The sequence below is a fragment of the Musa acuminata genome, chromosome BXJ3-2 (assembly GCF_036884655.1).
Source record: "Musa acuminata AAA Group cultivar baxijiao chromosome BXJ3-2, Cavendish_Baxijiao_AAA, whole genome shotgun sequence".
NCBI classification, from domain to species: Eukaryota; Viridiplantae; Streptophyta; class Magnoliopsida; order Zingiberales; family Musaceae; genus Musa; species Musa acuminata.
The window spans coordinates 31,772,172-31,797,082 of NC_088350.1; the positions used below are offsets into that span (position 1 = coordinate 31,772,172).

Consider the following 24,911-nt stretch of genomic DNA (forward strand, 5'->3'; position numbering starts at 1 on the left):
TTTGCTTCTCAGGCCTGTTTTACTTGATTTAGAATCCTTTCTTTTCCTTCCTCCTCCCCCCTTTCTCTCATTTCCACCCTATCAGTGTTGACATCTCAGAACCAAGCTTCCATGAATCTTCGGATATTGTTTCCTTCCCAAGTATAAGATGGCAAGAGGAATGCAGAGCCTGCCGAACTCGAACCACCATTTCTATCATCTACCAGACCAGATCATGAACCCCTCGGGGTTCGGCCGTGGAGATTCTGTCAGCATGTTCAGCACAGATGGGATCGGCGGAATCGGCTTTGGCGTCGGCGTTTCCGTCGGTGTGCTGCTTCTCGTTATCACCATCGCTCTTGCATTCAACAGCTGTGCTCGAACCAACGCCACCTCTTCCAGGCGGCCTGCGAGAAGGCTCGCCGGTGCGATGGCGGACGTGGAAACCGGACTTGACGAGGCCACGTTGATGAGGTACCCGAAGGTCGTCTTCGCGCAGGCCAAGCTCGTTGACGAGGGAGGTGCAGCCTCGCGCTGCTCGATATGCCTCTCGGAGTACGAGGACGCCGACGTGCTTCGGGCGTTGCCGGAGTGCGGGCACCTGTTCCATTTGAAATGCGTCGATCCATGGCTGCGGTTGCGGCCGACGTGCCCGCTCTGCCGCACGACGCCGTTGCCGAGTCCCTCGCCGACGCCGCTTGCTGAGGTCATTCCATTGGGAAGGCAGTCACGATAGGATGTGGAGAAAAAAGAAGAGGTTTCTACTTCAGTTCTTCTCTGTAAATAATGGTGTCTATACAGTCCATTAACGATCTTTGGAGATCAGATCATCTTCTCTTAAGTTTCCTTCCATGGAAAGCTGAAGTGGAGATGTTCTCTTTCTCCTGCATTAAACCTATTTGAACGACCTGGAGACTTTATTCGTTCTCTTGGGCAATAATATCACATGTATACTACAGATGAGGTTGAGTATAGATTAGGTTTTTGAATGATGAGATGGAGTAGGAGGCTCAACTCCTTGACATGCACACATCATGTTGATGAGCATAGTCTGCATTGATTTAGAGGATGAGATGCATCGTGATTACATTTTACCCCTTTTGTAATTAGACCCTTTTAAAGATTTTTGATATGCATGCTTAAAAAATTTATATTGAAATCTTTATAATTATGAAATTAAAATATTTAACTCCATTTACTCTAACATCATCGATTTTATCGATCGAAGCATAAAAACAATAGATAAAAAAATAATTTCAACATCTCATTTAAGTTTTTCGTGATAGCGAAGGGCAGTGTTACTAAGAGCCGTAGATGGTTATTGTGGCTAAGGAGAGAGAGAGCAATAATAAGGCAAAATGAGAGGAAGAAGAGAACGACGCAAATGTTCAACGTCAATGCAAATGTTGTGCAATCCTTTCACCGCTTTGCATCTATGTTGTCGTCGATGCAATTGCCGAGCAACATCGACACGGATGCAAAACAATACAAACGTAAATGCAAATAGACACTGCTCTGCATTTATGCTAACGTCGAGCGACCATTTCACTGCTCTACATATACATCAACATCAACATAATTACCGAACGATAATGTTAGTGGCATCTACATTGTTCTCTTCCTTCTCTTCTTTTGTCTCATCTCTTATCGTCGCTCTCTCTCTTCATCCATAATAATCATTGACCCCCAACAATGTCGTCATCTTTCACCATCGAAAACATAACTAAAATATTAAAATTATCTTTTTACCCATCGTTTTCGTGCTTTCGTCGATACAATCGATGACTCTAGAATAAATAAATATTCATAACTATAGGAATTCCAATATAATTTTTTTTAAATCTAAAAATTAGAATACTAAATAAAAATAACTATAACATATATATATATATATATATATATATATAATTAGCCTGCATGAGTATGATATGCAACTTCTATTTCTCTTATCAAAGTTAAGAGTACAAGTATATAAAAGTTTATCTATAAAAGTTGGAAATTATTTTATTTCTCATATCAAAGTTAAAGAGTACAAGTATATAAAATAACATGTATAATACAGGCACCAGAAACAATCATACAGGATAAATCTAGCAATAGCCAAGATAAATCTTAAGTCCAGTAATCAGTCAAATCATCCATCAGCTGATCAATGTGACAACCATTAAGAATCGAGGAACAATGATGATTGTCAAACGTTCTTGCAAATTTGATCTGCTACCTCCTCCACGTTCCAAATCAGAGTATGGAGTAACAATGCTTCAAAAAGTTATGGAGATGGATACTTCTTAATCTTACTCTGGGTGGATTTTCCTCTGCAATTATCAGTATGTCTAGTGAAAGGAAGAGTATCCCTGTCCACGTTCACCTTCTTGTTTGGAACTGAAAGGAAGAGTATCCCTGCTGCCCAGTGAAGATTTAAGATCAGTTTTAGGATTCTCATAATTATAGAAACACTAAAAAAATATGATAAGCAATAAACTCAGGATACACGAGAACTTACAGTGTTGTTTGTTCTACAATAAAAAAAGCGGAGCTCCTTACAGCAAATTCAGCAGTGCTTCTGATGGTAATTTCTTCACTTCTACTGAACGTGTCACCAATAAGACCACTTATCGATTTCCTTTCACTACAAGTGACTTCCTCTCTTGCAATTTTTGTTCAAATCTCTAATGTTCTTTCCAGCTCCAGTTACTAGATGTCAACCTTTTTCTCTTGAATAAAAGATGACCAAGCTCTGTAGTTCTCTGATATATTAACATCAACTGTCGCTGAAACTCATTCATGAACTCTGATGTTCTAAGTTCTAATGGAATCATTCCTCTTTGCAAACTGTAGTATTTTTAGACTTTGTTTTTGCAACTCTGACTCCAACTACACAAATGCTCACTATCACATTTTGAATAAAGAGGATGGAGGGTATCCAAAATCAGGACAAATTTGCTGCCAACAAGAGCATATGAAAAACAGAGAACTAACCTTACATCTTTAGCAACAACCAGCCCATGTGCTTCCAACATCTTAATATAGCAGAAGCAATGAAAAAAAAAATCCAAGCAAAAAGCAATATCTGATTGCAAAATTATGCAGCTGCAATGCATAGTTTTAACGACTCAGCAGTTTTAAGTAATCATTTTGAGCATTAAGCACCAACAATCATATCAAGAAGCAACTAACTAGGCCACAAATAATTTTGTTGATAAGGTCTCTTCACTTATCTCATTTTGCACATCAACATCCATCACCATGCTAAGGAGGATCACCAATGCTACAAAAATCAAGTATAAATAAGCAGTTCCAGTTTAAGCTGGATGTGCCAGTGCATGAGACTTATATAACAAATTCTTAGTATGTTATGCCATGATCAACTTTATAAGACACAAAGTTATATAATCTTTTTGAAGACCTAGAACTGTCAAAAAAGAAACAAACTTGTCATAGGCTGAAATCCCAGAAGAACTATAGATATCAAATTGATAGTGAAAATTTATTAGACTTAATAAAATATAGTTGATGATTCTGAGTTAGACCATTGGTGTTGCCTTCAACAGAGCTCAATAATTAGAAAAGATCTGTGCAGCTAATCCAAAATATTTGGAACCTATGCCTTCATTGTTGTTAAAGATATAGCGGTCAGTTCCAATTGATAAAATTTACCATAGTAGCAAGCTTATATCAGTATATATGGAACTTTATGATTAAAACAGTAACCTACAACAGTAAAAGCCTATGGACAGTCAACATTTTCATAATCTCAAGATTTGGAATCTTACAACTTGAACAAGAGAATGTAGAAATCTTTATAAGCTTAGCAATTACAATCAGCCTAGCAAAGTTGAATGACACATTAATAAATTAAACGAAAAAAGAGATACACAGTAGTGTAAACATATCAAATCATATATTTTTTAACCAAAATTAATTTCCTAAACATTAAATATTTTGCATAACTTTAATAACATGGTACATCACTGTAACATATGCATCAATTGATAACTCAAGTCACTGTATAATACTCACTGGATACACTAGATGACAGATCACACCTTCCTGGCCAGTGTCCTCTGTTTTGTTGCATGCTGAACAACTTTTTCCTCCACATGAAGGCCTTTCCTTCGTCTCACAGAATTCATAAGTTTCCTTGCCATATTTGGAAGGACACTGGAACCATCTCCGAATTCTTCGATCTCCTCCTCTGTCTTTGGAACAAAAAAAGGGTCTTCCGGTAGTTCCTCCCAATGACTAAGAACAAGCAGTGCACTTGCAGCCCCTGAAGTTCGTTTCCTAAGCTCATCTGCAAACCCAAAGCTTTCCGCAACAGGTACATAGGCATGTACAGTAAACAAGGAGGAGCCTTCCTGCATCTCTTCTTTCAATACTCTTGCACGCATCTTTCCAAGAACTCCATACATGGCTCCCAAATATTCTGTTGGTGTATTCAACTCACAGAAGTACATAGCTTCCACAAGCCTTGGCTTGTTTTGAAGCACAGCTGCCCTACAAGCTTCCTTAACGGTGGTCATAACTTGCCCGCCGAGGATACCGTACTGGTCAGACTGATTGGAAGCATCAGAAGTGTCTCGGAAAATGTAAGGTTCCACAAGAAATGCCAAACCCCACATGGGTTCATCACATAAAGGCCCAGCAGCGGTGGCTAACTGAAATCCAGACACAATGCTGCTTTTAAGAGCTTCAGCTTCCATACACAATAATTCAGTTTCATCTGCCAATTCATCAAGACTGGTAAGACTACTGCCGGTCTGTATATCAGTATTCAGAAAACCTAACCTTTTAGAAACATCACATGAACCCCGTATGAGCATACCCCTTTGCCCTTGACCGCAACTGTCAACGTTGCCTGTTCCAGAATCTGGAACTAGAAGAACATTTGGCCCAACCTGCGAAGGACCGAGCGACCAGATCATTTGAAGAAATTCAAACCACATTCTTCGGCATCTTTCAACTCTATCTTTATCGATCTTCTTGGCAACAAATTCTAATTCACTTTCAATAGCATCAACTATGCGCTTTCTGACTCCTTCAACGAGTTCACAATCATCCTGAGTAATGTGAGACCCCAAACTTCCATCTTTCTTTCTAGACTGCCCCTCAAAAATATCTTCCAAAACATCAGAACATTCCTCAAGAACCTTTGTTAAAGTACGAGGAAGTTTCATGACTTGCACTCTTATGGTGCACCTACCATTTGGTGTAGTTTTTTCAACATATTCAGTAGAACATGAGAATGCCTTTGAAATCTCTAATAAGTTGATACCTTCCCCTTCAATGGTCTCTTTGAATGAGACAAGGGGAGGTGAAACTTCCAAGCTAACCTTGGCAAATCTTTCTTTTAAGTCCTTTATGCACCTTTCAAGATGAACCTCTCCTGCAGCTGCAAGCACTTGTTCACCTCTGGATGAAACAGTAATTTCCACGAAAGGGTCTGCGCGATTGAGAAGCCTTAGACCCTTCACAAGTGCACCAATATCAGCTGGATTTGAAGGCTCAATAGCTACCCTAAGAGTAGGTGCCACTTGAAACATCATACTAGAGAAGGGCCAACAGTTTCTGGTAGATGAGAGAGTTGCACTCTTCAAAATAAACTGACCTAGTCCTTGAATTGCCACCACATTACCTGCACTTGCTGAGGATACTGGTACAAGACCTTGACCCATCATTAAATATAAAGATTGAAGCTCTGCTTCTTGCACATGTCTTTGCATGGATTCACTTTTTAATGGATCATACACAGCCGAGAGCACAAAGACCTTTTGCCCAGAATGGAGGACCCCACTAAAGATTCTTGCAAATGCAAGAAAGCACTCATCTGATTCCCCAGCTTCACCAGTGGGCTGATTGTTCAGGATTTCACCATTTAAGCCCCTTTGTGGTAGCATCTTAAATGGAACAGCAAACATTTTGGAAACAAATGCTACACATGGAGCATCAACACTAGAGTCACAAGACGCGACACACTTCCTCACATACTCTGCTTCAGCAACCACATCAGAGCCAAAGCTGGGACTATCAACCACTAACTCTCTCTTCGGAAGCAACCGAGAAATGCGAGCAGATTGTGCAGAGATAGGATCAGGCATGCACTTGACCACCATCGAGAGGATTGTGTCTGATAATGGAAGCCACCGGCTCATGACAGCTTGGAGCACAATCTTCGGGTCCTTATTTTGGAGCTCCCTCTGTGGGACAGACAAATTGAAAGTACTGATGACCTTGTCAAGCATCCTTCTGTCTCCATCAGCCTCTAGAGCTGCCTGATAGACCTGCCACAGAGGCTTAAGCACAAACTGCACAAACATAGGCTGAGGATCCTTAGTAACACCTTCTATACCCTTTTTTCCTACAATCATCATTTTCTTTGTGTGATAGTAACGAGGCCCCCATAACCCCTTTACCAAAGCTGTCATACTGGCTCCAAGCTTAGAAGCATAAATCTCTGCAAAATGGCTTAGACAGAAACCCCAACCATCCAATGCACAAACAAATGCTACGTTCCCCTTTTGTGGTTGGAACATATCCTCCTCATCATCCTCCACCTCTATCAATTCTTGATCTGCATCTCCAGATGTCCCTGCAAGAAGTGAGTCAACATCGGAAAGATACTTTTCAGACTTGTAGGCGCTAACAATTGCATTGACTTCATGAACTATTCTCTGCAATCTGTTATAAGCTTCCATTGGACTTAATTTTAGCTCAGTTATCAGCCTATCAATCTTGTTCAAGACCAAGCAAGGAGTCAACTTCTCCACCCAAGCCTGTCGCAGGACAGCGTGGGTCTGGATGTGAACCCCTTCGACTGCATCAACTAAAACTAAGGCCCCATCGCTCAAACGTGCAGCTGTGGAGACTTCACTGCAGAAATCCATGTGACCTGGGGAGTCAATAAGATTTATATTGTAGTCCTTGTACTGGAGAGCAATTGAAGAACTTTTCATCGTGATAGCCCGCCTCTGCTCCTCGTCAAGGTAGTCCATATACCTCAACCGGCCAGCAAGCTTCGGGTGGAGGACCCCACCACCGCATGCTGCAATCAGATGATCAGCGAGGGTCGTCTTGCCATGATCAACATGGGCAAGAATACAAATGTTTCGGATCTTAATGCACGCTGAATCGCTCATCCCCAAATCAAGAAACTAACACTATTCCGACACAATAAGGTTTATGAACAACAACAGCTTCCTCTGCGAATTACTATTTGCGACCAAAATTGGATCCCTAGAAACCATGAGAAATAGCATTATTAAAAAAAATCATGTTTTCTGCTAAATATGAATGTAAAATAGAGATGCAAAAAAGCCATTTGTAGCGAATTATCTAAAACATCGATTAAAAAAAAACCAAGATTTGATCTTTAAACGTCAGAATTCCACAAAATAAGAGAAGTTGTCAAATGCTAGGAGAGTACCAGGTCGACGGTTTACGATGTAGGCGGGGACTGCCCGTTGAGCTTTTCCGTGCGAATTGTCGAGAAAACCCTAAAAACTCTTACTTACTATTTGCTCTCCTTACAGAGTATTTCTTGAAGCATATGGTATACCTTAAGGAACGTGAAGCTTCAACCCCAAAATTAACAACCCAACACAATTTAACCGAAACCAAAGAACAGATGCAGCTAAAAAGGCATCCAAGCAGAGAAAACCCAGCAAGGGGCCCCTGGAGAGACTAGATTGGTACCAGGACCGAGAATCAAAACCAACCAAGGAAGGAAAAGTTATCCTTTTTTTTAAGAAGAGGAGCTGGTGATTGTTTCTGCGTTGGAGAGGGTGAGAAAGAGATGATATACTCTGATCCAAAGGGTTGGAAGAATTGCGGGGAGGGATTGATGGGGCGAGATAGATAGAGAGAGACGATGAGAGAGAAGGGGCAACGGCGACAGAGAGGGCGAGGGCGAAAGCGCAGGCAGAGGGTTAGGGCAGGGCTCAATATATGTACGGAGAGCCCTTTCAGATCATCGTAAGCCAGAGGAGAGAGAAACGGACCGGTCCTTTTCGAATCAAGCCAACCGAACCGGCTAGTCTGTTCCGGTCTAATGCCGGTTGGACCGGTCGACTCTGATGCCAATTCCTAAATATCTTGGATCACAATATTAACTTAATTGTTTTGATTTTAGAAACACTAAGAAACATCAAAGTTTTAGAAATAAAAAATTTAACTTAGCAATTTGATTTCTTATATACTTTCATATGTCACAATTTTAGTTCGTTTGATTTTTCAAAAAATATGGTTAAAAGTAATAAATTTCTATTTTTGGTGAAAATAATTAATAATAACAATATTTTTCACAATTTTAATTCATACGAAGATCAACAAAAGAGCAATCATAATTTTTTTTCATAAATAAATATTTTAGAGAAAATAATATTTCTATAAATAAATTTTTATAATGATTTTTTAAACAAAAAAATAAGAATTCGAACTCAAAACCTTATTTTTTTATTGATAAAACAAATGTAGCGGTGAATATATCTTACCTTATATAGTAAGCTTTATATCGTAAAATAGAACACTACAGTTGTGGTTTACGGTTGAATTTGTGATAAATAGAACCTTATATATTAAGATTTATATCCTCAAATATAGTGGTGAATATGTCATCGAATTTAGTTGTTAAATGTGCACTGTTTTTTCAGTTATCACATCTAAAAAAGAGAAATAATTTAGATAATTTCTTCCTAAGATCGAATTCGATTATTCGATCTTATCCAACAAAATTAATTTGATGATCATGTCAATATATCAAAAGCCTATAAGAAATTCAATACTCTTTCGATACAATCTGGTTTGTGGTTCAAAATTTAATATTTTTGCCTCCTTATTTCACTTTAGGTAAAAAGACAGAAAGCCAAGAATTTGAACCAAGATGCCAATACTGCCTGTAACTCATTAGCTCAACTAGACAAGACAATCGATTCTCAATTGAGAAAGAGAGCGAGAGAGAGAGAGAGAGGATACAAAAGATGAATATAAATTTCCAGGTTCAATTGTAACACAAATATTGAAACTGCAGGCCTCGTTCAATCACCATGACAACATCACACTTGCTAATATCAGATAACCAGAAACCTTACAGAAATCAGAAAGACGTAAAGAACCGGTTACAGATCTAGTGTTTTCAGAAAGAATACACCTATATACTGAACATGAGAGATGGAATTTGCACATCACTGTAATTAACATCTGGCTTGTCTTATGTGCCCTTGCTCCATGGTTTAATTACCGCGACGACGATGATAACAACAATTAGGAGGAGAATGATTATGGCTATGCACATCCACTTGCGTGAGTTCTTCTGCAGCTTCTTTGCTTTCTGGAGAGCAACCGTCCCAGATTGAACATGGTCCACAGCACTTGAAACCTATATAAAGAAACATATCTAAAATGATTATTATTTCATGTTGCAATTAACAACTAAAGACAATGGTGATTGTTTGATACTGAGTCATCGTATATTTAAATTCCTATATAAACCAAAACATATCATAATTACGTCGAGCTTGATAATGCCATCTCAAAAATAAAAACCTTTTGTGACCAGTTTTAGCATAGATACATTCACATACCCAAGGTCTCAAGTGGATACAATTTACTTCCTAAGATTTCCCTATTGCTCTTTTAAGCTGTTGTTTATCTCCAAACCTTATTGGACAAACATTTTAAAGTACCAATAATAATACATTGTCCAACAGTTTGTCAAATGTCATATGCCAAATACCATATGATAGCTTAAGGGAGTAGGAAACTTTTAAGGACCCACTTACAACCTCAAACAAAACCTTAAGAATGTTGCAGCCAATTTTTTATTTAATTTATTTACATTTAAGGGGTAGTATAGTAACATAGAATGTCTTAAAATTTCTGTTGATTTAATAAATGTTGGTATGAACTTTTTGATAAGTCCTCCATCTAGGGAGATTATGATGTGGTAGAAGGAAGAGTTGTTGGATAGATTAAGAAATCATGGATGGGAGAATGTTACAAACATTAGTCCTAAAATAAATCTCGCATGCCTTTCTCTAAATTCTTCCATTTTCTTTCTTTTTTTTAGTGAAAAGGTGTCAACCAAGGAAGCAGGGGTCATCACCTTAAAGTATAGATATAGGGCTGGTCCATCTGATTTCTTATTGTATTCAAAGGCTTTTTCCACAACACACACACACACACATATATACAGTACCAATATTTTGTTCGGTATCATCGTGTAGGAATGAATTACTAAATTATTGTATACATTCAAACTTAAATTGTTCATAAATCAGATTGTCAAGTGAGGCAGAAGTTATTTTGTTTAATTTGTCTTTATAAAATTTTAGTATTTTAGGATATTTTAATAAATGCAAATAAGATGTCATCTCACATAACTATATTCCACCAACCAAATCCAAGAAGAGGAAATGAAAACTAACTCAAAACAAAAGAAAATTGGAGAGATATCTTGATTAAAGATACTTGGTAGAAAAGTAATCCAATCTTAACATCTTGTTCGTATGGATGTTCTCAAAACAAAAATGAAGCAAATATTCTCTCAAAACAACAGAGGGATGATTAATTGGCCTTAAATGATGGAATACAATTACTTTAAATATGTTTTTCCCTTTTTTGTATCAGGGGGTCCATTTAAAGAGAGAAAAGTTAATCCAAAAACATGGTTGATTGAATGAAAATGTGTTTGCTCATTATGTGTGAATAGTGCGAGATTACATTTTTTTTCAATGATTAAATTACATAATCCATGAGCACCGCAGAGTCCCAACATGACTAACATGTTAATTTATGCATGACTAACATGTCATGACAATTTAATTTTCAAGGATGAAAGTAATAGAAAACCTAGTAAAAAATAAAGCAAAATTTCACAGTTAATGCATACCTGGGATTCAATATTATCGAGCATTTCCCCTTGAGCATCAACCAACACTGCCATATCAAGAAAAATCTGCACAACAATACAAATGCAAAATATATCCATGTCAGTGTTAAAAACTTCATGTAGTTTGCTTTTCAGGAAAAAGCTAAAGATATCAAAGCCAAATTCTCTATTCATAATCTTCTTCTGCTCTAATCACAGATCAATGATGCAATCATACTGCTTCTGTATGCAAATCAAATATATCTTGGTATAATCTATTTTATTTGAGGCAAGTCTTAGTATAATCTTATGAGACTCAATAATGCACCTGAATGTACAAAGCAAAGTCAAATGACAATACTCGCCTAACATTTACTTTACAGAAATTGCAGACCTGATATTCACACTGGACCAATAAGAGCTGAACAAGAACAAGCCATATTTCTCAACAATTAAGTTTAGAGAAGATGGGTTAGAATAAGCACATTTAATATGCTTAGAGTTAAAAAGATAGCCATAAAGGTACAAAATAGAAAGACTTAACTGTGTTAGAATGTCAAGGACAGTTGAACAGGTACTTTAACAAACATAAAGAAAGTTCAGGAAGGATTAAATATAGTTTTAAACTTTCATACAACAAACTGCAAAGAATATATGACCCAAATTGGTGCTTCATTTATGTTATGCCTTTGGCATGCTCTCTCTATCTGCATCTGTGCATCATATAATTCACTCTATAAAATCAGACATAAACAAGATAACAAAATAGACCTTCCAGACAGTCTAGGATTTGCAAGGTGGTCTTATAATCTGCTGATCAGACAAAAATCGATTAAAGACTTCAAAATCATCAAAGCAGCTATACAAAAGTCATCTGAACAAGAGAGTAGCCTAGTTAAAATGAATTAGAATGACATCACAAAGATTCAACATCTCATAAATATTATGCTTGCTCAATATTTCAGAATAAATAAAAACTATATGTTCAAGCCACAAATAGTTATGAATAAACATACTTGCTTTGATAAAATTCAAAAGGTAAACCTACCTGTTGCAGTTCAAGCAGCTTCCTCTCCAGATCCTTTACAGTATTATGCCGCTCCTGGATTTCAGCAAGTGTGTCCATCACCTGCAATAGGCAGTGAAGGAATTTGTTCAGCATAGAATTAGATACATAGAATAATAACCAATGAAAACAGTGAAGTCATTGGTTCATTAAGCACATACGTAATTACAAAAAAAAAAAAACTCGCTGCTGGTTAAGGACCATAGACATCAACTCCAAAAAATGGAATAAGGAGAAACCTGGCCTCGTCCTTGCTCTTGAATTGCTTTCTGGAATATTTGCTCACTATTTCCTGTCTCTATTAAACGATCAATTGTCTGCCAAACAAAACAGTGAAAAGAGTCTTTATTCAAAAATTATGCGGTGCAAAAACAAATGGGTAATTACTAAACATGATCCTTACCTCTTCATCAGCTCGATTACCAGTAACTGAAGAACCAATAATAACAAGGTAAGCAAAATTATTACTGCATCATGAAGGGAAAAAGAAGACAATTCCAAACACTTCATGACATGTTTTTTTTTAAGATGACTATAATTGACCTGTAAAAATCCTTCTTTCCACAACCTCCCGGTACTCTTGATGGATTGTTTCCCTTAAAGTCTGCATGGGAAAAGCAAGTGAGATGCAAGAATTTGATAAAAGAGTATATGATGATAAAAATGACAAATTAAAAAATATTTCTTCAGTTTTATATAATATATAAACATGACGAATTAAAAGATAAATCACTTCAGCTAAGCAACCAAAAGGGACAGACCTGATGATGAGAAGATCACACACTGAGGTTTTAGTGGGATGAAATTTCCTATGCTTCTTTTAATTTGATGACATGGATTTTGAATATGGCACAGTGAGTTCAGATATGGACCGACATCAATGGCACTAAGCCTAAAATATGTCTCACCAACATGGCTTAGTTTGTGACACATGGAAAGATAATACTCAAGATTTACATGTATTCAGTACACGGCTAAACAGTAATTGATTCAGTGTCTACCCATACAGGTTCAGGATCAAATGTAATATCATAATATTTGGCTTGTAATGGTACTGAACTACCAACGTCCCTGACAAAAAATCATGCTTAACGGGATCACAAAAAAATCCTACTTTTCGACAATCATAAAATCCTTCCACTATATCAGCTTATATGCAATCCAAACTCCAGAAATGATTACATAACCAGTTCCAACAAAAACTGGACAAATCAACTATATAATGAAATTTGATTGCTTGTGCTCTTTATTTTTGGATTTCTACTTCCATTTTTATATAGTACCACGAAAATCTCAAGTTCCGAGAGAGGAAAATAGGTAGATCTCATTATACTATTTTGCAATTTAGAACTTAAAAAACTCAGAAAAAGTCTTAATAAACAAGAAATATAAAAACACTCAGAAAAAGTCTTAACATATAAGAATGATGTAGGAAGAATATTGATATATAAACATTCTTCCTATATAAATCATCAATCTTTTTGCTTCAGTTATATATTGATCATAAGAGTGTACAAAACTTGCATTAAACAAGCAGAATATTATATGACGAAGATGGAATTAAAAACTAACCTGAAATTCAGACATGCGTTCTTTCAACTTCTTTTTCAGTGCTCTGCAGTCACATTGTTTGAAGCACATGAGACACTCTCTCTTAAAAGTATCCCTCATAAAAGATTAAAAATTCAGGATGTGAGTTACACTGTGGTTGCAGTCCTGGAACGATCTACACTTGAACCCTTCCCACATCCTGGCTTCTGTCTACTCGCAAGGTTCTATGCAATATGTAACAAGATACAGTCAGTCCTTTTGTTACGGAAGGGAAGATTTAAAAAAATTAATACTTTCAGAAAAGAAGGGGGGATTCAAAATTTTTTATTCTACTGCTTCGCTGCAAAATATATAATTTAACTTAAAATACTTACTTTTCTAACAGAAAATTGTACATAAGAGCATAAACCAAAGACAGTTTAATGACTTATCAGAAGAGAAGAATTTTTGTCTTAGAAAAAATACATTTCCAAATATCCAAATCTTCACCAGTACAATTGAATCATAAAAGAAATTGCAAAGAATAACACATTGGACTAGCAAAAGAACCATAATTGTTGCCTAACAATTGTGATCAGAATATATGAAAGTAAATGAAGGAAAAAAGTGATATAAAGCCAATAAAAAAGAATAAAAGAAAGAAAATAACTTTAAAATAGAAAGATGTGCTTGGTAGGCTTTCCAGGATTTTTGAACGATAGAAGCATCTATTACTGAGCTGGAAAATAGATGCTCAACATCAACAGTATCCTTCAATGCTATAAGAAAGTTGTCTGTAACTGATTTATTAATTAATCAATTTGAGCATCAGGAATACAAAGTAGCAGTACATCTCGGTCCAGTTCTTCAAGATTTGACTTTGCTAAACGTGCAATTTTTCCCACTTCATCAATCTCTTTTTGCATGTGCTGCTTGATTGCTGCAACCAATGATATGCTTAGATGCAATGATTGTTAAATATATCAAAAGATTTAATAACAGAGGCATTCATATTCCAGATATAGGTCTCCAACAGTCAATGAATGAAAAATTAATTACCTTTCATATCAGATGCCTTCGTAACAGATTTGGATTTCTCATTTGCAGCCTGCAAGGGCAGATGACAAGCTAATGAAAGGAGATACAAGTAGTGATTGATTTAAGCAGATATGTCACTAGGCCTTAAATCCATAACTTGTACTGCAAAATTTAAAATGGAAAAGGAATCCATAGCAGCTCAGGTTTTATGAAGACAACCACCAATTAAGTTATCAAGGTGCAACAATTAAGTAAATAAGATTGCACCTTTCCCTCCTGGAAACATTTTACAGAATTGATAATGAAAATTACTAGAGTGCAGACTGGAGCCTCTGAAATATGGAACATTCATATTTTACAAAACATTTGCAACAAGTTTTGTTAAAGACAATTAAGTACTTGATCATTTAGATAGTTATGCAACCTACTAAAATTTTAAAAAAAGGATTGATGAAATTGGATGAACAAAATCTAATGTGGTTCCTTTTAACATCATATACATGATAGTCCTTCAATTCCCAGGAATATTGAGTCTTCAAGGGGTTTAAATGAAGATTATTATAATCGCAATACTTAAAGTCAATAAAAAGTATCAACATCTTTCCCTCTTCCACTCACTCTATATACATGAGAGTCCTTCAATTCCCAGGAATATTGAGTCTTCAAGGGGTTTAAATGAAGATTATTATGATCGCAATACTTAAAGTCAATAAAAAGTATCAACATCTTTCCCTCTTCCACTCACTCTGCTGATCCTCAATTACACACTTATTCTTCCCCTTAGCTATAATAGTATCACTATGTTTCCTAGTGCACACTCCATCCTTCATCCATTAGCGAGTTCAGAAAAATATAGCAATGAACTTCATCAAAGGAGACAAGCCACAAGAAAACCACAGAAAGTTTTGTTTTTATGGATAAATTTAAACTAAGTCAAAAATAGTAATCTTGAATTGGTTATTACATCTTTGATAGGTTGAAATTTAAAATGACACCAACAATCAGAAGCTTGATGAAACATAATTAAGTTGATAGTGATAATCAAGTATAAAATGATACTAATAGAACTAAGGATGGGCGGTAGGAATATCACCACCAAAAAACAACCAGGAACCATCAAATACAGCTTATGGTCAAAAAAGAAGAAAAGAAGCCAATGCTCTGTGCCAGTTTCTTATTAATATTTAAGCATACTTGTTGACTGAATATGGATATATATGTATATGAATTTATATTTGTCGCTGAGGTGGCTCCAGAATGCGGCAATTCTGAGTGATTTCTCTAAGAAAAGTGTATTATGAAACAATCTAAACACCTAGTTTTCTTTTTGAAATGCTAAACATGCATACATATACCTACATAGTCCCTCAAATATTTTTTGTTGTATATAAGTTTAGTTCTTTCCTTTTCTGTTTGTTTATATGTTAGCCCTCCCAACATATATATCAACATGACATGGAAAACCGAGTGATTGCTGTTGTGGTTTTATATTATGCTAGAAATCTAGAAGTAGATGGAAGTGATGACCACATATATAAATATATACACACCATACTAAGCCAGCAACTGCAGTACTAGCCATATAATGCTACAATGATGAATTTGATGGCTATATGCACTAAAGTGAATCTTGGTATCAATTCGTAGGCTCTATATGTAGTCAACACTAGATGAAAACAGAATGTTTCCTACATACCTATCTTATGAAACTAGGATAGCAAGTGGTGACAGCAGTAGATTCACAAACATAGAGGGACTTACCACAGGCAACAGATATTCCAATATTTGCATGCCAGAAACCAAAAGTTTTACTTAGGACTTAATAATAAAGAACCAAATATAATGCTCCGGTTTCTTCGATAATAAATGTGCCACAGGATATTTGCGATGTTGTGAAGAGTTTGATGGTGGTCTTCATCGATTTAGAAGGTTGCTAGAGGCCTGCCACTACTTCAAAGGGGAGGGTTGCCAAAAACTTTCTTTTCTCTTCCTATTCCCTTATTTCTTAATTTGCATTTATTTTGCCTTCTATTCCCTTTCTGTGAAAAGCCTATGTTAGCATGACTATTTATCATACCATGCCTGCCACAACCAACAAGAAGCTAGGAGCTTTCAGGTGTAAATTCATGCACTCAACAGAGTCAAGTATTTTTTTTTCTAATTTGATCATGTAGAATCTCTAGATCAGATTTTATATTTTGTATGGATCTTCAAAGTATTATTATTAACTTTTACATATTGGGTTTGTGTGGGTTATCACTATAACATTATGTTATGGTGTGTATGGGTTAGTTTGATTGTCCTGTGGTGTATGGGTTATCACCATAACAGTTAAAACAAACGAGAGCTTATGTTACAATAAACAAAAGATTATATTACAACATATAGGTAGGTAAGTCCTCTTTCTACATGTTCCTTAAAAAGGAATAAACTATTTAAGTGGCTAATATCACTATGGATCAGCCAGATAGAGCTTTAAGGTTACTACAGGCTGAGGATTCTTGAGCAAGATGGAGATATATAGTCGAGAAAAATCAACTGTGTTGAGATGCATACCTGAAGATTTGCTGATAGCTTTGAGAGCTTCTCAATTAGTTTCTCGATTTCTTCGACCTAGCACAAAACACAACTGTCAATTTGAGGAATAGACCAACCATGATATTATGAACATCATAAGACTTAATGGATATAACAATTTGTACCTGCTTAAAAAAATTTTCCAATCCTTGTTCAGCGACATTCATTGTTTGCTGTAGTCCTAATTCGATGTCTCTGTCTCTCGAAGGCTCACCTCGGGAGAGCTCAAAGGATTCCTATCAAAATCATTTTAACAGAGAACATAGGTTCATATCTATATGCATCACTTAGGAAAAGAAAGAGGGGGGAAAGATTGCAGGAGACAAATAACTTCATATCTGCAGGAAAAGCTAACTTTCCAATGCAATAATTAAAGATGATATGACAAAGCACAACTGTAGATGTTTATTAACATGGTAATCTCTGAGCAAAACTTGTTGCATTCAAAATTGTGGGCTGCTGTCATCAAACTTGTTGCACATAAACATTTATGAAGTCAGAATATCTATGTTTGAAGAGGACTAGATGCATGACATTTTTATTAACAAATATTTAGACCATTAACAGAAATAAACTTAAAAACATTTGTTCATGTTCCACATTATAGACCAAATCTAAATATTTGGTAAAAAGTATTTTATGACACCAGTTGTTTCGAAGAGAAACACTATCTGTGATTCCTATGATGACAGCTAACTATTAGCTATAGTCTTATGCAAATATGTGAAAGAGAAGAGTAATATGAATTTTTATAATGCTTCATGTGAGGTAATTATAATCAAGAAAACAAACAAAAGCCATTGATCAATCTGCAGCTGGTATGATTAATTAGTATCTGAGTAACAATGGCCGAATCAAGTCCTCCTAAATGGAAGGCGACAAAGGAACTTTCCTGCCATTTAAGTACTAGTAGTTTTATTTGAGTTGCAATCTTTTGCAATCCACTGACCTAATCCATGACAAACAAAGTATCTAAGACAGAAGATTCCCTACATTTGATTGCTACCCATGAAAAACCAGTCCAAATCCTCAGGAGATCATATCATAGGATTTGAATCAGCTATTCTCTAAAACACAGAACTACTGACATATTCTGTCCATTTCATTATCGTAAAATATTTTAATGAGAAATAGGTCCTTCAGACATGTTAATGACATTTACGGTTTTAGCAAAGTAGAAAAGGACTTACGGGTAAACGAATCAAGCAAAATAAAAGATAGATCAGATGCAAGAGCTGCACATATATTTACATTAATAATGTATTTTGCTCAACATGAGACCTTTTACCTTCCTTTTTCCCTTTTCCTTTTAAATTTGGACAGAACTTTTTACATGGGTATAAACTTCCATACACCTAGAATATAGGCACAAATTTAGACTAAACTTCTTGACATGCTCTTGCTACGCCTAGCAGAAAATCTTATTTTCTCTCTAAAGAAGCACCTCGATCCTACATACATCTATAGATCTCGATCTCATCCTACAACGACTCGGCTCTTCAACTCCCTTGTCGCCGTCATAGTTCGATCCTAACCCCATACCTACGTTAAACCCTGCTCCATGATCAAAACAGCACCAGGACAAAACCCAACTTTCCTCGGAGATCAATCAATACCACATTGTAAGATCTGAAAAGGCTGAAAAGACGGACAAAAAGAGAACAAAATTACTGAGAGGAGGTTATTCATGCTGGCAGAACCGAGGAACCGGTGTGCGGAGACAAGCTCGATCGGCGGCGAGAGGCCAAGATCTGGAGGAGGAGAGGAGATTGCTCGGTGGAATCTGCTAGAGGAGCCGAAGAGGCGGACGCGGGTTTGGCGAGCGAGGTGAAAGCCTTTCCCTTTCGGAGTCGACTTGGGGCGCGGCGCTGGATGGGACCCCTCCCCCGTAGTAAGGCAACCGAGCCCAACGGGATTGAGCCGGAGCCAACGGCTCGCTCAACGCCGGTTCAAATGGCTTGGGAGCGTCAGGATTAACGGAGTTCAAACATGCGTGGCCCAATTGGGTCCGGTGGGGCCCGGTGAACATGGCCTCCAAGCTGGAGCCCAGCTCACGATGCTCTGTGGGATAATGCCATCACCAACTCCAGCTTGCATATTATTATTATTGTTATTATTATCCTACCGCTTATATATTATTGTTGGTTCATCCCATATAATAAAAATATCTGATAAACTCACCGAATGGTAGGCATTTATGCTTTAAATAGATTTCAATGATGAAAACTTGTATCATAAAAGCAATCTCTTTGTTTATAGGGATACATATATATATATATATATATATATATAAACAAAGAGATTGCTTTTATGATCCCTATGTATATATATATACATACATATATACATATATAGACATATATGTATATATGTATATGTATATATATGTATGTATTTATATATATGTATATATATACATACATATATATATATATAATGTGAAACCTCCAACAAAAAATCAACATGTGGACTCTAAATACTAAATTAAATTTAAATATCAAAATAAATATTATTTTTCTTAAATTAAGAAAAAGGGCTTATTTTTTTTAGTACTATCATGTTAGAAGAGGAAGGTCATTAAGTGTTCTAAACTTGGATGAGGAAAAAAATAATTAGAATGATAAGCATTCCTATCTTATGTTCTTTGTTTCACTTGGACCCATATCCATGTATGAAGTATCTTGCTTCTCGTAAAATATTATATTGAATGTTTACCCGATAAAATACTTTCGATGATCAAGTTAGTATATGTATGTAGACATCTTATACTTGCAAGTATTTAATCAATAAGTTTCAAATAAAAACATAATTGAGAAGATCATTTTACACAACATCATTCTTGTAATTGTTAATCTAATAAGGAATATTTCTTTTATATAATATGTTAATGTGACATATTTAATAAGCTATACATCATCTTTGATAATCGACATGACTATGTTCGAATAGCACTTATATGTCGATTGGTTGAAAATAATGATCATATTATTTACCTCTTTATACTTCATCGTAAAAGTCTTTTTTTATTTGGGCATTTACTTCATGTATAAATGGGATATGTTAGTCGCATCAAATACCATGTCGAATAGATTATTTATCAAATTGCTTGCATCTAATCTTGATTAATAAAAAATAATGAATATATCATCATTAAAGGGTCTTCCCTAAGTTTTTTTTTTATTTCTTTTGAATATGTTCTAAATTGAATATCGAAAGACGGATTGGTCCCTTAAGAATATGTTTAAATCCTTTAATGTCGAAAGAAAACCATCTAAAAGAATACCAACATATTCACAAGATAGAAATGCCTCGATTAAATGAGGTAAGATGATTAAAGATTAGCGAGATCAAGAAAGAAAAGACAAAAACTTTATTGAAAAGATCAACGATATTATTATTTCTTGGCCGCTACTCCAAGAAAAATTGACGGCAGTGACAAGTTCCCGTATGCTGTCTAAAATGGAGCAGAGACGGCATCATCTCTTGGATCGAGATGGAGTGTTCTTCCTGGTGTTTTCACTGATGGAATTCTCCGGACACTCTCATCCCAAGAAATCTAATTCAACTTCAAAGAACATTTCTGTTCTCAGGACTCTCTGTACTTCATCTGTTCTATAAATACAATCAATCAAAATTAATACTTGCAAATAATCCTTGTTCTACCTTTGATCATCTGAAGGTTTTATGCAATTTCAGATTAGTTCCAGCGAGTCTTCTACCGAATCTCTAAGCCTATAGCTTGTATTAGAGCATCAAAACACTTCACAGTTCCTCCTCAAACGCTTCCCAGAAAAAATACAACTTCATTCATGTTCGTCTCAGCAATATGAAATCCGAGGAGCATTAGTGGTTGACTAGGAGTACTTTACTGGTTCGATGATCATGCCATAGTCTTGAATATAAATCCATTAACCAAAGACAGATATACTCAAGACATATAATAAACAAGTTTCCTCAAGTCAGATCAAAGATGATGCCGGTGATGATTTGAACATGCTTATATAACTTGAGCATGGCAAGCATAAGATCTTAACATGACATTTTTCTTCAGCCTCTACCTCTACCACTGAGAGATACACTACCAATTGTGCTATAAAAGTTCGAAGGAGACACTCAAGAACAGTAATTAGCATGACAATGACACTAATTCTGCATCTTTAACTGGCAGTTTGATCATGAACAGAAGTAGTACACTGTCTAACTTCATCGATATTGCTGGGTGAAACATATTTCTTCATGTAAATATTGGGATCATCTGTTAGGTTCAGAGAAGAGTATGCTAAAAGGCATATCGAGATCACAAAATAATATAGTAATGCACTTAATCATTGTTGACTTTTGAAATATATACATCTTTACATTACACACTTCTCCTTCTTCTTCATATGTAAAAGACATGCTGCCATTAATATATAAGCTGATCGGCTCCACCTTTATCAGCGTCGTCGTATAAAGAACTCAATGAAGTAGAGAAAGCCACTGCAAAGATCTAAATTTATTCGTCGCAGTCGGTGTATATATATCCTGGAATGTGTGATTCAAGAGAGCAAAACAAACCAGAAAAAGGAAGCATTTCTTCATGAGCATGTGTGTGTGTGTATATCTATATATATGCATACATACATAGAGAGAGAGAGAGAGAGAGAGAGAGAGAGAGAGAGAGAGAGCATCACCATTACCACTCACCTGTAGGTTTCTTCATATGATTTCCTTGGTGCTGGAAATTAAGGTGTGTGGAATGAAGCCTGGTCCGAGATCACATCCAAACCAAACAAGAAACCCCATAACATATGAAGAGGGAAAGCTTGTGGAAGGATCTTGGATCAAACTTCATTCCAAACACCCACTTCCTTCTTCTTCCTCTCGTAACATCTCTCATGATTTCTCAATCAAAACCACCAAGGGCCACTAGGGTTACTACATGTGCTCCCACTCTCTTCCCAAGACCAAAAACATGTGAAGATGAGCTAGTTTAAGTAGGAGTGGAAGAAGCAAAGGCACATGATGGACAAGTCATTTGAGGCTTAAAATAATAGGAAAAGAGAAGAGATCATGGCAAAATCTTGTCTTCTTCTGTTTGGTTTGCTCTTTATGGGAGTGAGGGAGCGAAGCTTTTCCAGGCTATCTCTGAGGAAAGAACACCTAAACTCTCCTGGGAATTGAGGAAGAGGGAGCATGGCAAGGTGGGGGGGATAAGAGAAGGCCTACCTTTTATGGATTTTAATACGGAAAAGTCTTTAGGTGAAGAAGCCACCGACGAGGAGTCTGGTGGCGGTCGGTCCATCATCTGTCTTGGAAGGAAAAAAGCAAGTGGGAAAGGAAAAGATTCACCGACCAGAATTAGCATGATCAAACACTACATGTGTGTTCCCAAAGCACTACATGACTCACAGTTCCACGACTCCCCCTTCATTTATTTGTGTGTCTCCTGATGTCTTACTTTGGGTCGTCAACGTACGAAGATGAACATCTTTCACATCAGAATCTGCTTTGCAGCCCAGCCGGGCATGTAAACCGTTGTTGAGAAAACCACTGCCACTCACATAAGAGCCGGAAACAAGCGTAGCAGCAGCTACTGCTGGTGGAGATGATGAGGACCATGATGATGCTGGTGAAAAAGGCTGCATGGCTTCTTCCACCACTGTAACGATGCATGATAGATTAAGCTTCGCAGTTGATGCCGCATGTCATATATGCCACATCCTATGAGAATTTCCAGTACTCATCTTCTTCTATGGAATGCCTTTTAGCTTAGTCTTTTGGCCTTCATGATTCCGACGTCTAATCATGTAGCTGCTCGTTCCAGCACTGTGTCCTCAAGATGTCCACTCATGCTTCCCCTAATACAGATCGTAATCATCGAACCTACTACAACTCAACATCCTGCGCATCTGTCACGGTGGTCTTAAGCTCAGTAAAAACTGTGGTAGAGGCCTTTTCCCTTTGGCTAAAGTTGCTGCTTAGATCTTGGTGGCATCTCTTGGGTTATGTACTACTGACCTATGTACTTACTTCCCACGACCTACCTTAGAGGATTGAAGACCCTTTACGCGCATCAAATCTAAACGCAAACTCAAACACTTGCGATTGTGTGTAGCTTTAGATTATTGAGGCATCAACCGCGAATGATTGTTCCCAAACATCGTTCTCTCTCTACATGGGGTTGTCCCATCGTCCTCCGAGAGAGATCTCTCCGACTTTTGCCTACTTTGCTTTGTCCACCTCCCCACGTTGGAACGAGGGCCCTTCTCCATTTGAATTTTCCATTACTTTCTATTATTTTATCCGTGCAATGCTTCCTCGCGATTCAATTTATGGCACTGACAGTGATATGATTGGTGTTCTCTAATCTTTTTGACCAATCATTTTCCCTCTCCACTCTGCTAACGATGATATCTGTGCATTCATCCGAAGCATTCAAGCCATGCATGGCAATCTGTGCGCCACTCTGCTAACCTTCAAGCTCTTTCTAATGTAAGCAAACAAATCTCCAAAAGAAATGAATTCTAATGTAAGTATGCATGGCTGCAAATGCTTTGTTGAAGTATCTTGTTCTTGATTTCTTATCTTTTCTACTCATCAGTCGCATCAAACTAAGATGCAAGAATTAAGTAGTTCTGGTGGAATAAGACAACGCTAATCTCGATAAGGAGCACTTCGAATCAAGAAGATTAAGCTAAATATAATTCGGTAGCAGTCAATCATCATAATAGTCCAAGACTTCTGGAAACCCTAAAACTACAGGTATAGAAGGAGGACAAGTAAAGCGCCCACACATGATTTGGGAGAAGTGATGCAATATTAGAGCAGGCGCAGTCCGTAGTCATCGGTTGCACTGGTTCGGCGTGCCGCCACGGAGGAGGAGGTGGAGGGTAGGGTGATCGTCTTGCCATCCTCGAGCTGTTTCACCCCGTAGACGAGTCTGAAATGGTCGGGGTGGCTAACATGATCCTTGTGGTGGATCTTGGCCTCCGAATCGGCAACCGTGTCGGAATTCTCCACCTCAATCGTCATGGTTCTCCCCGTCAGCATCTTCACAAAGATCTACATGCCGCCGCGGAGTCGAAGGACCAGAAAGAGCGTGGACTCCTTCTGGATCCTGTAGTCGGCGAGAGTGCGGCCGTCCTCGAGCTGCTTGCCCGAGAAGATGAGTCGCTGTTGGTCGGTAGGGATGCCTTCCACCTTTTGGATCTCGGCCTTGAGGTTATCGATGGTGTCAGAGCTTTCCACATCAACCGTGATGGTCTTGCCGGTGAGAGTCTTCAGCAAAGATCTTCACATCTTCATCTCTACACAAAAGAGAGATTAATTAGGAAGATAGCCATTATCATATATATATATATATATATATATATATATATATATATATATATATATATATATATATATATATATATATATATATATATGTGCAAAGCCAAAAGCATCGGTAAACCTGGGAAGGAAACAGCGAGGAGGAAAGAACAAAGAGATGATGATTATAGTGAGAGACTCGAGATAGGATGGATGCCTCGTCGGTGCACAAGACAAGTCCGAGTCCGAACCATGAATAGACTGATTTGCCTCGGGCTCACTTGGTCGGTGGGTGTTGGTTCTTCCACTTGAACTTCGTACCAAGAAAACTTGGGTTGCATCGAGTCTTTTTTCAAGGCACTATCTATTTTAGGGTGTGAAGCATATTTCCATATCATATTAATAAACAAAATAATTTTACTAATTTTTTTTTTATAAAAGATGATGGGTGAAAGTTGATCTTGATCACACGATCTTACGATGAATAAATGAGTTTTTACTAGCCAAACTAGTTAACACATTCTATAATATATTTTATTAGATTACAAACCCTTAGTCTATTAG

General features: G+C 37.0%; 3 protein-coding genes across 9 annotated transcripts; 1 reads left to right on the forward strand and 2 right to left on the reverse strand.

Moving 5' to 3' along the window:
* Positions 1-993, forward strand: LOC103976216 (RING-H2 finger protein ATL70-like). Its single transcript, XM_009391428.3, has one exon. It carries the CDS (start codon positions 149-151, stop codon positions 713-715), a length of 567 nt encoding a protein of 188 aa, XP_009389703.2. The 5' UTR covers positions 1-148; the 3' UTR covers positions 716-993.
* A 964-nt stretch (positions 994-1,957) lies between these two features.
* LOC135585883 (uncharacterized) lies at positions 1,958-7,920 on the reverse strand. Of its 7 annotated transcripts, none has more exons than XR_010494326.1 (5): positions 7,403-7,912; positions 4,000-7,212; positions 2,959-3,069; positions 2,483-2,853; positions 1,958-2,379 (listed from the first exon to the last, which is right to left on the reverse strand). XR_010494326.1 is itself a non-coding variant. In XM_065138765.1 (3 exons), the coding sequence occupies exon 2, from the start codon at positions 7,113-7,115 to the stop codon at positions 4,020-4,022; it is 3,096 nt and encodes a 1,031-aa protein (XP_064994837.1). In that variant the 5' UTR covers positions 7,116-7,212; positions 7,403-7,912; the 3' UTR covers positions 3,076-3,247; positions 4,000-4,019. The 7 variants fall into 7 exon arrangements, 2 of the variants coding, with proteins under 2 accessions (XP_064994837.1, XP_064994836.1); XR_010494323.1 differs by having other exon boundaries at positions 1,958-2,382; XR_010494327.1 differs by lacking the exon at positions 2,959-3,069 and having other exon boundaries at positions 1,958-2,382; positions 2,483-2,726.
* Positions 7,921-8,946: 1,026 nt separating this feature from the next.
* Positions 8,947-18,952, reverse strand: LOC135630655 (syntaxin-132-like). The gene is made up of 13 exons (XM_065137751.1): positions 18,726-18,952; positions 17,180-17,290; positions 17,034-17,090; positions 14,499-14,547; positions 14,291-14,379; positions 13,611-13,684; positions 13,482-13,524; positions 12,453-12,513; positions 12,313-12,338; positions 12,149-12,226; positions 11,892-11,972; positions 10,865-10,930; positions 8,947-9,352 (listed from the first exon to the last, which is right to left on the reverse strand). The coding sequence occupies exons 1-13, from the start codon at positions 18,741-18,743 to the stop codon at positions 9,185-9,187; spliced, it is 921 nt and encodes a 306-aa protein (XP_064993823.1). The 5' UTR covers positions 18,744-18,952; the 3' UTR covers positions 8,947-9,184.
* Between the last annotated feature and the right edge of the window lie 5,959 nt (positions 18,953-24,911).

Bases quoted from the DNA above. Each gene is read 5' to 3' on its own strand.
- LOC135630655 (XM_065137751.1), bottom strand. The intron at 17,091-17,179 runs GTACAAATTGTT...GTTTTGTGCTAG, and splicing joins TGGAAAATTTTTTTAAGCAG to GTCGAAGAAATCGAGAAACT. The intron at 13,525-13,610 runs GTAACTCACATC...ATGTGACTGCAG, and splicing joins TCCAGGACTGCAACCACAGT to AGCACTGAAAAAGAAGTTGA.
- LOC135585883 (XM_065138765.1), bottom strand. From the start codon at position 7,115: ATGAGCGATTCAGCGTGCATTAAGATCCGAAACATTTGTATTCTTGCC.
- LOC103976216 (XM_009391428.3), top strand. From the start codon at position 149: ATGGCAAGAGGAATGCAGAGCCTGCCGAACTCGAACCACCATTTCTAT.